The sequence below is a fragment of the Chiloscyllium punctatum genome, chromosome 12, assembly GCF_047496795.1.
Source record: "Chiloscyllium punctatum isolate Juve2018m chromosome 12, sChiPun1.3, whole genome shotgun sequence".
NCBI classification, from domain to species: domain Eukaryota; kingdom Metazoa; phylum Chordata; class Chondrichthyes; order Orectolobiformes; family Hemiscylliidae; genus Chiloscyllium; species Chiloscyllium punctatum.
The window spans coordinates 69022358-69036999 of record NC_092750.1 but is presented as its reverse complement, the minus strand read 5'-3'; the positions used below and the strand labels follow the sequence as shown (position 1 = coordinate 69036999).

At 40.9% G+C, this 14642-nt stretch overlaps 1 protein-coding gene across 1 annotated transcript in view; it reads right to left on the bottom strand.

Annotated features, from left to right (window-relative positions):
• dnah1 (dynein, axonemal, heavy chain 1) overlaps positions 1-14642 on the bottom strand; it is a 425483-nt gene that overhangs the window by 292203 nt on the left and 118638 nt on the right. The window contains exons 17-20 of the mRNA XM_072582714.1: positions 12476-12558; positions 6306-6447; positions 4411-4566; positions 3131-3329 (exon numbers count right to left, since the gene is read on the bottom strand). Coding sequence (XP_072438815.1) covers positions 3131-3329; positions 4411-4566; positions 6306-6447; positions 12476-12558 — 580 coding nt within the window. The remainder of the gene's footprint in view (positions 1-3130; positions 3330-4410; positions 4567-6305; positions 6448-12475; positions 12559-14642) is intronic.

Here is a 14642-nt window from a genome sequence, read left to right as displayed (position 1 = left end):
TGTGGCTTACCACTTCTCAGCCCAAGCCTGGATGCTGTTCAGGTTTTACTATACTTGGACATGGACTGCTTCTGTTTCTGAGGAGTCACAAATGGGGCTGAATATTGTGTACTCATTGGTGGACATCTCCACTTCTTATGATGGAGGGAAGGTTATTGAGGAAGCAGCTTTGTATACTGAAGTATGACTTCTTCTCCTTTAGTTCTAGGCCTCAAAAGTCTACCATTGCATTAGCCTTTTTGATTATTTTCTGTACTTGCTCATTATATTTTAATGTTCTATGGACCTAGACTAACAAATTATTTGCATCTCCACTAATTTTACCCTTTACCACTGAAAAAGTATCCTGTTTAATCCAATGTGGATAACTGCATATTTCTATACTCTGAAATCCATTGGGCACACTTTTCAATACCTCTTTGTATATATCACTTTGTAATTTTGTGCTTCAGCCCTTACAGCTAATAATATCATTTATTTTTCTGTCAACTTTGGTTAACAACTTTGGACTTTATGAAATTCTTTCTGGAAGTTCATACAAATGCAGGCTATTGACATTTCACTATCAGTTATTCCAGCCAGGTTTTTAAAAAAATAATTATTAAGTAGAGTTATAGAGTTTTTCTGCATGGAAAGAAGCGTCAGCCCTTCGTGTCCATGCCAGTCATCAAATAACCATCCTTTTTAATCATACTTCCCAGCATTTAGTCTGTAGTCATGCATGCTATGGTGTTTCAAATGTTCTTAAATGTTTTCAGGGTTCCCATTTTTATGGCTGTTTTAGGCAATGGGGAGTTCTAAATACCTGTAACCTTCTGGGTGAAGTTTTTTTTTCAAATATCCTCAAAACCTCCTTGCTCTTACCATAAATCTGTGCTCTGTGAGTACTGACTCTTCTACTAAGTGGAAGCATTTCTCCCCATCCAGCCTGTCTATGCCTCTCAGAACTTCAATCAGATTGCTCCTCCAGTTTTTTAACTCTAAAGGAAACAACCCCAGCCTATCTAGTCTCTCTGGGGTAAAAACAATGACGGCAGATGCTGGAAACCAGATTCTGGATTAGTGGTGCTAGTCTCTCTGCATAGCTGAATTGTTCCAGACCGGACAATATTCTAGTGAATCATTTCTACCCCCTTTTTTCTTCTGCTAAATGCTTCCTATAGTCTGGTGACCAGATCTGCACACAGTATTCCAGCTGTAGCCTAAATAACTTTATACAACACCAAAATAATCTCATTTTGTAGTTAAGGCCTTGAATAATAAAATATTCCATGATTTTTCTTAACCACCTTATCTACCTGTTCTTCCGCCTTCAAGGATCTATGAATATGCACACTAAGGTCCATCTGATGTTTTGTACTTCCTAGGGTTCTACCTTTTAATGTATGCTGTCTTGACTTGTTACTCCTCTCCAAGTGCATCACCTCAACTTTTAGATTTACATTCCATTTTCCACTGTTCCACCCATTTGAGACTGTTATCATCCTGCAGTCTAGGGCTTTTGTGTTCAGCATACCACTAATTTTTGCATCAACTTACTAATCATATTTCCTACATTCATGTCTACATTATTCATGTTCACAACAAACAACATGGAATCTAGCAATGAACTCTGTGGGTACACCACAGTTCAGTCACTAAACACCTTTTAACCATTACCTTCTGCTTCCCACAACTAAGCCAAATTTGAACCCAATTTACCAAATTGCCTTGGATCTCATGAGACACTCTTAGCTTCTTAACCAGTTTTCTATGCAAGACCATGTCAAAAACCTTACAGAAGTCCATGTAGACTGCATCAGCTTCACTACCCTCATCTACACATCTAGTCATCTCCTTGAAAAATTCAATCAAATTTGTTAAATATGATCTTCCCTGTATGAAGCCATAATGACTAATCTTAAGCAATCCTTTCCTTTCCAAATGGAGATTAATTGTGTTTCTCAGCTTTTTTTTTATAATAGTTTCTCTACCACAAATGATAGACCCAATGCTCTATAGTTTCCAGGTTTATCCCAACCATTGTTCTTGAATAATGGTACCACATTAGCTGTCCTCCAAACCACTGGCACCCTCCCTGTAGCCAGACAGAATTTAGAAATTAATATCAGAACCTCTGCAATGTCCTCTCTAGTCCAGAACAGCCTGGATACATCTCATATCTCATCTGAACAAGGCTATTTCTCCACTGTCAAAACAACTAAAATTACTAACGCCTCCTCTATCTTGCTGTCATTTCATTCAAGTATCATCGTCTCACTCCTTGATCTCTATATCTACATTGTCCTTCTCTACAATCAATACAAATGTAAAGTAGTCACTTAAAATCTCATCTACATCTTCCAGCTCCACACACAGATTACTATTTTGGTTCTGAGTGGCCTTACTCTTTCCTTGGCTACTTCCTTGTCCCTGGTATACTTAAAAAATGCCTTTGGATTTTCCTTAATGGTATCCTGGTATTGTTTTCTCATAACCCCTCCTTGCCCTCCTCATTTCTTTTTTAAGCAACTCCCTGCACTTTCTATACTCCTCTAGGGCATCTGCTACTTTTAGCCTTTGGCATCTACCATAAACTTCCATTTGTTTCTTATCCAATCATGAACATTCCCTGACATCCAGGATTCTCTGGACTTGTTGGTCCCACCTTTCATCTTTATGGAAAAAGGTTAACACTGCCCTTTCATTAATACCCTTTTGAATGTGTCTGATTTCTCTGATGATGATTTTCCTGCAAGTACCTGCTCCCACTTCACTTTGGCCAGACCTTGTCTTATCATTTAAAATTGGCTTTCCCCAGTTCAGAACTTTTATTTCTGATTCATCTTTGTCCTTTTTCATAAATACCTTAAATCAAAAAGATTTTAATTGAATATTGCTAAAGAAACCACATTTTATTGAAGCTTTTCAACTCACACTCAGCAGGCCAATGCTCAAACTACCTTAAATCTTTTTGATTTAAGTAGCTTGAGCATTGGCCTGATGCGTGTGAGTTGAAAAGCTTTAATAAAATGTGGCTTCTTTAGCAATATTCAATTTAATTTTTGGATAATCAATTTTTTCAATAAAAGTTAATTGAATTATCAGAATTAATTTATATGTTATAAAGGGAATTGAAACAATGATTTACCTGGAATATCCTTAAATAATTTGGTGCACCTGTGCAGAGTTTTATAGGACTCAATTACATTCTTCTCAATTTGTTCTGCATCAATGGTAGTCAGTGGATCATTCATCCAGCTGTCATGCCAGCGTAACCAGTCTGATGTCGTTGTCCATAGATCCCGATAGGGTTGGAATTCTTTTACCATTTTGTAAAGCCTCTCATACTGTTTACAAAAAATAACAGAGGTCAAATTATACACACCTTTTTTCTTCTGCTAAATGCTTCCATTACAAAGATAAACTATTGATTTAGGTGATTAAATAAATACAAAGAATTTTTTTTTTAAATGTGAAAGAACTGAAATTGCTGGAAGAACAGGTTCGGCAGCACCTGTGGAGAGGAATCAGAATTAATGTTTCAAGTCAAGTGAAGGGTTCTCTGAAGAAGGGTCACTCAACCTGAAACATTAACTCTGATTTCTCTCTACACGTGGTGCCAATGTACAAAGAATTTTAATCTTTTTTAGAGAAGGAAGTTTCACGATACTTCTATCAGTAACCTGTTGCATATATTCAAAATCAGTGATTATATGAGTACAGTGAATACGTACTGGACTGCAATTTCAAAATCCAAGGGAACACAAATCAGGAGGGTAATCAACTAGAATAGAAGCAGTCATTCAGGCAATTCATCAGAGGTAATTTTAATTAACATGTCATTAATATATGGAGCTATGTGACAATCGGATCCATGGGATCTGTCTTGATAGTGTATGTTATTTGATCTGTGCTGTGGGATGCTTGATCATTGTATTCCACACATTAAGTCTCAGAGTTAGAAATAAGTTGTACCTTTATTGCAAATTGTATTACTGTTCTAACTTGTATAATACATTATTGTTATAGCTTGGATCTTGTAGCCTTATTCCTTTTGTAACTCCCTTGGATCTTACCTTTTCTCTACTTTAAAAATAGAAGTTAGTGGTCCCTAACCAGATCATCATAACATAACTTGAATGATTGCATCTGTGACCATAACATGAAGTTGGTCGTCAGGTATGTGATCATGATAAATCTATCAATGTCATTTTGTAGTTATACATTCCCATCTACCCTACTCACATGCCACCCCAATCAGTCTAGTCAGTAACCCTACATATATGGTTTTCTATATAAGGCATTACTAAATATTGTGAATAGTTGAGATTGTATCTCAGATCACTGTGGTATACCATAAGGTGCTCCCCCAAATTTGAGTTCATATCATATCCATTAGACTTACTCTAATGATTAAACTATACTCACATTTGTGACTGGCATTTCGAAGAGTCGTTCTCTACTATTATAAAGTTGTGCTAGATGCTGTGACTCCACCAATTGTTTATGGATTCGTCTCACCTCATTAGCGATTTCATGTGCACGATTCATATCAGTATATGCAGAAAATCCAGCTACCACCATCTAAAATGTAAAAGCTGTATGTAAGCATGAGCTACCTAATAAGATAAATCTCTAAACTGATACAATACACTGAGCATTAATGCTCAATGGAAGGAACAGTTACAGATGTGTGATCCACATTTGTCTGTACACAGGCCAATTTATATAAACAACTTACAGGTGGCACCATGGCTCAGTGGTTAGCACTGCTGCCTCATAGGAGCCAGGGACCTGGGTTCAATTCCAGCCTCAGGTGACTTGTGGAGCTTGCACATTCTCCCTGTGTCTATGTGGGTTTCCACTGGGTGCTCCAGTTTCCTCCCACAGTCCAAACTGGCCGTACTAAATTGCCCATAGCGTTCAGAGATGTGTAGAGTAGGTGCATTAGTCAGGGGTAAATCTAGAGGAATAGGGTAGGGGAATGGGTCTGGGTGGGTTACTCTTCGGAGGGTCAGTGTAGACTTGTTGGGCCATATGGCCTGTTTCCACACTGTAGGGTTTCTACGATTCTATGAACAGTTGGCAGTTATAAGGCCCTGGTACCATAGGAAAACAGCTCAAAGCATTCACAGATGCATAATTTAACAATTATGATAGGTTAGTAAAAGTTTGACCATGGTGATTGTATTAAGGAGAGGGCTGGAGAAGCTTAGATAAGAAATTCCACACCTTAGGCCCTATGCATCTAAAGTTATGGCTGCTAAGGGCAAGTTGAAGGCTGGGGGAATTGGGGGTTGCATCACAGAGGTACTGATGGCCGTGGAACTAAAGAACATCAAAAGTAGGGACAAAGCCATGAACAGATTTAAACATAAGATAAACAGTTTAAAAAGGTGTTGGTGAACTGGGTGTCAACAAAGTTGAAAATTGAACATGATGATACAGTTTAGGAAATGAGCAGCAGTGTTTTAGATACATTTAAGTTTATAGGTTGTAGAAAATGGGAGGTTGGTGAAGATAGTTTTGAAATACTCAAATATGAAGGTAAAAAAAGTAGGGGTGAAGTTTCTAACAGCTGGTGAAATGAGACAAGGCAGAAATAGGTAATGGTATGAGGAAAGTAGTTGGCCTTCCATGGAGAAGATGTGGGATTGGAAGATCAGTTCAGGGTCAAGTAGCTTGTGAAAAGCTTGTGTGCTATCCCTAACTTTGTAACTTTCCCTAGCCTCCCCCTAACTCTGGTTTCTTGTGCATGATGAAATCTGTTCAAAGCCATGATGTTAGCCACCGAGACTCTAAGCTTTCCAATTTCTCACCTATACTTCACTACCTCCCAGTCCTTAAAACCCAACTTGTTGACAAAGCTTTTAACAGTATCTCTTTCGTTGCTTGATGTTGCTTCCTATCTTGGGACAATTTTCAGCATTAAAGGCACTGTAGTGACCCAAGTTATTATTACTGTTGCACTGATGCCAGACTTCTCTGATTAGATGATTAGGTTTCGTTAAGGAGGAAACTGGAACTTCACAAGAAAATATGCAGACTCTGGAATAGAAAATACTTTTCAAATCTTAGATAATACCAGTAACCCCTTTAAAAAAACTGACGGTTCATTTGGGAATGGCATTTATGTAGAATGTAATGACAGCATGTTACATGATATCTGTCTGGTTACACAATGCATACAAGTTTTTAGGTGGATGGTGGATCTATCCTGTAATGGGCAAAATTAAAAAGATCAGTTTGGTCTTTGGCATCCAGGTCATAGGAGCAAAAGATACTCAGCACATTTTATCTCTTCTCTTGCCACAGTGGAATACCTCTAATCCTTCAACCTTCTCCTGCAAAGTGCTTTGGTCTGATAATTGGATTTTACGGAAAAGCTCTTCCTCCTCCATGTGTTGCGTTTTTATTAACTCCATTCGTGTAGTGATTAAGTGAGGTGCAGCAATCGCACTCCATCTGCAAGGAAGCAGAATAATTGCCTTAATTGATGAAATCGACAAAACTTTTCACATTTTCTGTAAATTGTGAGACATGGTGCCAGAGACAAATTAATGGCAACAAATAATTGTAATTCAACTGTCACAGTAGCAAAACTTTTGTGCCACTTTTTAAATATTTGAATATGTTTTTCCCTTTAAAAATATGCTATGACATTCATTTAGCGCATAAGCGTTGTTTTTTATACTTGCAGTCCAAAACAGTACAGCTTCTTTTGCCAAACTAATATGGTGGAAAAGTGTACAATTATTAACACTAATAATGAAACGATACTAAAATAAAATATATGAACTTAGAAATCGGAAAGGTGTAAAACACCTAGGGAAGAGTCCAATATGATTGAATGCAAGTGTGCTTATTCCATGCTAAATATCTCCTAACCATCACTTTAAGCAGGGCTGCCCTGTAGAAGTGCCATTGCTCTCTCATGACCCTCTCTAGGTCAGTCCACAGCAAAACCCCAAAACAAAACCAAGCCTCAGCCAAACGGTTAAACTTTTCTTCAGGATCTAAGCTGGCAAGCCTTTGTAGTTGCTGCTGATATGCAGATATGAGACAGCAAAAGATTCCCACTCGTTCTAAATTGAGCAAGAAAACCCATAGACAGTATCCAGGAGAGTGAAATCCACCTACATCTGGTCGGGAACAGTTATATTTCTTAGCAACATTCAAATGAGAAGCAGTAAAAATAAATGTCTGGTTAAATAGTCACCCAGTTCTAAAGGAGTTTGAGACTGGCACAGCCGTTTCGGTGATCTCAGAACCATCCTTTAACAAAATTCTCTCTGGATTCCAACCCTTAAGTTTGCACAAAACCTCAGTTAAACTAAGAACCGATACCAGGGAATCTTTACAGATTAAGGATACAACTTCAGTTCTGGTCTCTTATGAAAAGTAGCTGATTCAGTTACCATTGATTGTAGTAAAAGGCTAAGTCCCAAGCTTGATGGGGTGAAATTGGTTCAAAATATTCACCCAAGTTGGCTCAACATTTTTCCATTAGAAAATGGCTGCCTGAGTGAAGTCCTAATTAAATACCCAGAAGTTTTTCAGTAAGGACTAGGGACTATCAAAGGGGCCATATTGACCAAGAAGCAATTCCACAACTTAGCAAGGCCTGCTGAGTACCATTTGCTGACATGCGAAAGTACAGACTGTAATCAGGGCTTCGCCTTTTCAAAAGCCTGTGCAATTTTCCAGTGGATGATGAAGAACACTTTACAAGGGCTATTTATCTGGATGATGTGCTAATAACAGTGAAGACTAATAAAGAGCATTTCTACAACTTGACATAGCATTTAAATGTTTCTCCAAGGCAGGTGTACACTTTAGGGGGGAAAAACGAATGTTCCATGAACGCCAAGTAACCTACTTGGGCTACAAAGTTAACAAGATCACGTACACATTTTGGAAGATAAAGTGAGGGTGATCAAGGGTGTCCCGGCTCCCACCTCTGTACCAGAGCTTAGATACTTCCTTGGGTAGGTGAATTATTATAGAAAATTAATACATAACCTGGCCTCCATCCTGGAAATGGTATCGTAGCCAAGAAGTAGCCTTTACGGAAGTGAAGAAGCAGCTATTGTTATCTAAAGTGTCAGTGCACTATGATCTCAAGTGACAAGTGATGCTGACATGCAATGCCTCCCTGTTCATTGTTGGCCCATCGTGGCAGAGAGGAATGCCCGATAGAGTATGTATCCTAGACTTTGATGCCAAATAAAGATACACCCAGATAGAGAAAGAAGGTTTGGCGGTCACTTTTGCTGTGAGAATGTTCCATTAATACCTTTATAGATGTAAATCATAACATTAATGAACCACAAACCCCTGCTAGGGCTACTTAAAGAGGACAGGGCAGTGCCGCCCATAACCTCAAGTTGAATTTAGCAGTCTCTCATTCTGAGTGTGGACAATTACAAGTTGAAACACTATCCAGGAGGCCAAGTGGCAAATGCAGATGCCCTGAGCTGCCTCCCACTGGCAGATACACCATCGGTGCAGCTACGACTAGAACAGTCCGTTCTGGATTTAAACTTTCTGTACACTCTTCCGGTCACCACTGACGTCACAATTTGGACATGAGAAGATCTCATCCTGGGGAAATCTAAAACAGCTGGTCTTGTTGGGGAAAACAAAAGGAAACAACATTTCTGGAACCAGCAAAACCAGATCATCATAGAGGATGGCATTTTATTATGGGGAGTAAGAGTGATTGTCCCGAGCAAGATTCGCTACTAATATCTGGCTGAACTTCACCAGAAGTTATGTCTGGTGGTCAGACTTGGATGCTGACATAGTTGTGTTAGTTGGACAAAAGTTACCACCAGCAGATCTTCCACATTCATGGGTATGGCTGGGTAAACCCTGGACATAATAATGTATCGACTATGCCGCCCTTTCATGGGCTCTATGTTGTTAGTCATTGTGTATGTCCATTCAAAGTGACTGGAAGTGCCCAGACTTCATTCGTCAAACACAAGAACGACAATGAAAAGTTGCAACACACAAACTCCTGGATGTGTTGGTCACAGGCCATAATTTACCAGTAGGGAATTCAAGTACAGAGGAACCTCGATTATCCGAAAATCGGATTATCTGAAGAAGATCTCGAAGTTCCGATGGAAATATTACATCAAAGACGTGTTTCCAACAGTGATCGCATCTTTTGTTTACAGTGATTAAACAGGCACCGTCTCCAAATGACTGTCTGCCATCCTCTCTCTCTCCACACACTTTCCCTGGAGTTCTGCACAGGGATGTACCCTCAACCACCTCCCCACCGTCCCTAGATAATCTCTCCAACATTGTCCTGTATAGGGCAAAGGTGGAACCTGTCAAAAAGTTGCAGTAAAAGGTTGTGTGTGTGGTTGTGGTTGTGTGTGTGTGTGCTAGTTGGAGATTTAACCCACAAGGGCAACTGCAGCAGTCTTGTTGTTGATGTACAGTCTAGCTGCCCTGGAGAGGGGGTGGACATGGACAGGGTTGAGGGGCGGGCTGGATGGGGGGTGGTGTTGGACGGGGTTGGGGGGGTGTTGTAGGGATTGGGGGGCAGTGTTGCACGGGGTTGGGGTCGGTGTTGCACAGGGTTGGGGGTAGTGTTGGGGCCAGGGGATAGTGTTGCATGGGGTTGGAGGTGGGGGCGGTGTTGGGGGCAGGGGTGATGTTGCACGGGGTTGGGGGTGGTGTTGGGGGCAGGGGGTGGTACTGGTGTGGTGTTGCACAGGGCTGGGGGTGGTGTTGGGGGTGGTGTTGCACAGGTTTGGAGGAGGGGGCGGTGTTGGGGCAGGGAAAATGTTGCACGGGGTTGGAGGCGGGTAGGTGGTGTTGCACGGGGTTGGAGGCGGGGGTGGTGTTGCACAGGGGTGGGGGCAGGGGCGATGTTGCACGAGGTTTGGGGAGGTGTTGGGGGCAGGGGGCAGTGTGGGGGCAGGGGCGGTGTTGCACACAGTTGGGGGTGGTGTTGGGGGCAGGGGGCAGTGTTGGGGGTGGTGTTGCATGGGGTTGGAGGCGGGGGCGGTGTTGGGGGCAGGGGAAATGTTGCACGGGGTTGGAGGCGGGTAGGCGTTGTTGCACGGGGTTGGGGGTGGTGTTGGGGACAAGGGCGGTGTTGCATGGGGTTGGGGGCGGGGGTGGTGTTGCCCAGGGTTGGGGGCTAGGCGATGTTAGGGGCGGGACCGGTGTTGCACGGGGTTGGAGGCAGATGGGCGGTGTTGGGGGCAGAGTTGCACAGGGTTGGGAGTGGTGTTGCACGGGGTTGGGGGTGGGACTCACGTGTGGTGTGCTGCTGCAGTCTCCTGAACGGGGAGCAGACTTTAAAAACTCCGAGCCCCAGAGGGAAGGCGTTTAAACGATTAACCGAATAATTGATTATCTGAACGAAATAGTGCCCGCCCATTACGTTCGGATAATTGAGGTTCCCTTGTATTTCCTACAGTCAAATGTCATTCAGCATGTGAGAAATGTTTCCAACAGTCTGATGGAAAGTGCAGCCCAAACTTGAAGGCAGGCTTAAAGAAACAGTCTACAGCTTCACCCAAGACCAAACAGTCCCAGTTCCTGTTTGGTTACAGGACCATCCCTCACGCAACTATAGGGGCAGATCCAGCAAAGTTGCTAATGGAGAGAAGAGTCTGTACCAAGTTAAGCCTTATCTTCCCAGACCTTGAGAGGACAAGGGTGAAATGGCATCAGAAATGCCAATACTGATAAAAAGATTCCTGCCAGGAAATGACTGCCAGACTACTCAGGCCCCTTGGCATCATAGTAGCCCATAAACCCACCAACACTCTAAAACAGCAGCTAATAAATTTGAAAGACCCTATACAGACAACAAACAAAACTAATGTCATTTACAAAATACCATGCAAGAACTGTAACAAATACTACTTTGAACAACCAGGCAGAAAACTAGCCACCAGGATACATGAACATCAACTAGCCACAAAACGATATGACTCTCTCTCACTAGTATCTTTACATACAGATCAGGAAGGACACCACTTCCATCTTAGAACAAGCCAAATAGAGACACGCACAAGAATTCCTAGAAGCATGGCATTCTAACTGGAACTCTATCAACAAACACATCGTGTTAAACCTCATCTAACACCCCAAGAAAAAGAATAGGAAGTGACCTCACCACAGGAAATGACATCACCACAGGAAATGACATCACCAATCCAAAGAAACCCAAACATATAAATAGAAAGCAGGAATTATCAGCAATGCTTTGCCCGGAGGCCCACTGAAGATGTTACCTAGTAGGGTAACGAAACGTCTGGAAATGAACCTTCCAGCTCAGTGAGCAAACCTACATCCAGAACCTCAACCTGAGCTACAAATCTTCTCAAAACATGACATAATTCCTCTAAGCGGAAGGGGAAGAATGTTGGTGTCAAAACCTCTAGAATGGCCCTGCATGGGTAAGAGGCGTGGTTGACACGAGGTCAGGTCCTGTGACGTACAAAGTCCCTGTAGGAGAGGCAGTTCTGAACAAGCACATGGACCACATCAAAGCTGTAACCTCACAAACAGGGCAGAAGCAAAACATGCCAGGCCCCTCAGAACAACTGGCAAGGATGTCAGAACCCGTGCATTTTCCCCCTCCGCCTAGCATCAAAGAATCCTCTGAAGATGGGATGCACACAGCAGATGTCACAGCCTCAATGCTGATACTGCCACTATGAAGAAGAAGATAGATTTCTTTGATGCTCCAGGTGAAAGTGATGGGCTATGTATCCAAGGCAGAGTCAGAGGAACTGGACCTGTTGTGAAAACTCTCCAGGAGAAACTACAGGAGAAAGAACAAGTCTAAGTCCCAGGACTTAGGAGGGAGTTATGTAGTGATTGCATCAAGGTCAGCGAGGTGGACAACATAGAATATGAGTGCCCTAATTGGGGCTGTTAAGCTCGTCCAGTCAAGGGGCCCTGGCTGACAGATATAAGCAGAAGTGTTCAGAACAGGGATTCTGTTCATTGTAGGGGCCAGCTCGGAGCTAGCTGGGTCAGTGTCATGTACAATGCACTTGTGCATAAAGGGTGACTTGGTGATGGGATATCAACCTTCGTAGAGTTAGTTTAAGAACAATCACTGCTGTACACCATACTGTAAAACACTTCTCCTGACACCCTGTTGTAATGTTTTTCAACTGTCCAAATGTAACTCAAATTAATTAGGTGGATACTGTTTACTTGAAGATTTCTGATGTGTTTATTTGAAGTTAAGCTAATATTGTCAATACAAAGTGATTTCTAGGCACAGTCTAGGGTGTTATCAGGCCTCTGGCTTATATGAATGGTAAGTAAGGGGACATAGTTCTTAAAGTCATAACACTCAAACCATTTGGCTACCGCCTCTCCTTTGTGAAGAGTTAAAACCTGTACTTTAAAGTACACATTATTGGAGTTTCACATGCTTGGTAGAATATTTCATAATTTTTAATAATTTAATATTCACAATACCTTCATAATGTTTGGCACTTACTTAGCTTCAAAATCATCATCAGAGAGATTGTAGGAAAACTCATCAAATATATCATAATCAGATAGGATTTTGTTTGTTATTTCCTGCAAAAGAGATAAGAAAATAAAATTAATAAAATCTTCAAGTGTTTTTTTTAAACCATCAACAGTGCACCAGTGAGACCTTTTTCTAACTAAACTTATGAAGCTGGCCCTCCATAGGTTCAGGATTAGCACTTTGTATTAGTAAGACATACAAACTGGTTGTGCTTGGCTTGTGCTGAACTAACTTTTCTGAGCCAAAACAACACTAGGAGGCAACAATGATCCTCTATTCTCCTAAGTTATTGTCCTTAGCCACTTTGTAATTAGGTGGAATTGCATTTCTGATTGCCATTTGTTCCAGAAGGAAAATATACATATATGCGCTGTAACATGGGATCAGGTTGAAATGTGTATGGCTCTCTTGTAAAATATGCTGCTGATGCTTCACTTTGTAGGCTCATAAAAGACAGTTCAAGTACTGGAAAACTACGTGGATATTGGTTCCACCAAGTCTGGAAAAGACCTTAAGTTTAAGCAGATGCACATATTGAAAGGTAACTGGAAGCTTGTGGATGAGATGAGCAGTCTGTCAGGGAGTGGTGAGAATTGACAAAAGAGAAAATGCAGGAAAATCTCAGCAGGTCTGGCAGCATCTGTAAGGAGAGAAAAGAGCTGATGTTTCGAAGGGTCAGTTAGTAATTAGACTCAAAACGTAAGCTCTTTTCTCTCCTCACAGATGCTGCCAGACCTGCTGAGATTTTCCAGCATTTTCTCTTTGGGTTTCAGATTCCAGCATCCGCAGTAATTTACTTTTATCCAGTGGTCAGAGGTGAATTGGTTTTAGACTGTGTTTGCTGAGAAAATTGAATCTGGCTGATGATGCTACAGCATGAAGACTTGAAAGCTCCCTGCCTAAACTCCCATGAGCAGTTCTTGCAAACTCTGCAAATAGAAAACTAAGTTATAAATTTAATGCCTTTATCTGAGTGAACTGAAAAGGTGACCCTGATTGACATCTTCAAAAAAAGATGCCTGTGGAACAACATGATGTGAAAACACTGAGTAATTTGGCCAGTTGTGTTCTTTTATTTATCTCTTAATTATTTTATTTGTCTATCATTTGTGTGAATGGGGATGAAAACAGAGGTTGGGTTTAAAGAATAGACAATAACTAGATTACTTTATTTAGTTTTACTCTGTTGATGTCACCATATTGTTAATAAATTACTAAGTCTTTTGTTTCAGAATCAAACTGGTGTCTGGAATTGATTATTTGCAGAGTCTGGGATTGGTTATTTAAAAGCCTGGTTAGGAACAACTGGGGTCAATTTTGACAGTTTTAAAAGGTTTAAATTTTACTGTGTTGTGAATACAGAGATCGAAAGACTGATTTGGTTTAGCTGTCTGTCTCCATGTCGTACCAAAACAAATTAAGAATTTCAGTTAGTAGTTATATGCGATGGTTCACATTATTATTTATCAGTAGTTAAATCCTAATTATTTGTAATAAATAATTATTTTCATTAAGAATAAACACCTGGATTTTGCTTTCTGTTGACCTGGGACAAAAAGGCAGGCAAATTGTGGGATCTTTGCATAATCTTTAAATTTTTTAACTACCGTGACAATTCCATGAAGAGGGGCTTGATTTCCAGCACACTACCTTAGTAAGGCATTACAATAAACAGAGTTGTAAATTGATTGCCAATTATATAACATACTACTTTTAGGTTTCAATCAAACCATTGGAGAAAAAGATAAGGTCTGATCAATTGCTCACAACAGCCACTTTACATCCTCGAACAAAGTAAAAGTCAACCCCTTTATATAGAACATAGGAACATAAGAACTAGGAACATCTGGCCCTTCGAGCCTGCTCCGCCATTCAATAAGATCATGGCCGATCTTTTCGTGGACTCAGTTCCACTTACCTGCCCGCTCACCATATCCCTTAATTCCTTTATTGTTCAAACAAAATCTATGTTAGTTTTAAAAACGTTTACTGAAGTTGCGTCAACTACTTCACTGGGCAAGGAATTGGGCGGTGAAGAAGATTCCTTCTCAATTCAGTCCTAAATTTGCTCTCTCTAATCTTGAGATTATACCCTCTTGTACTAGTTTCACTTGCCAATGGAAACATCCTC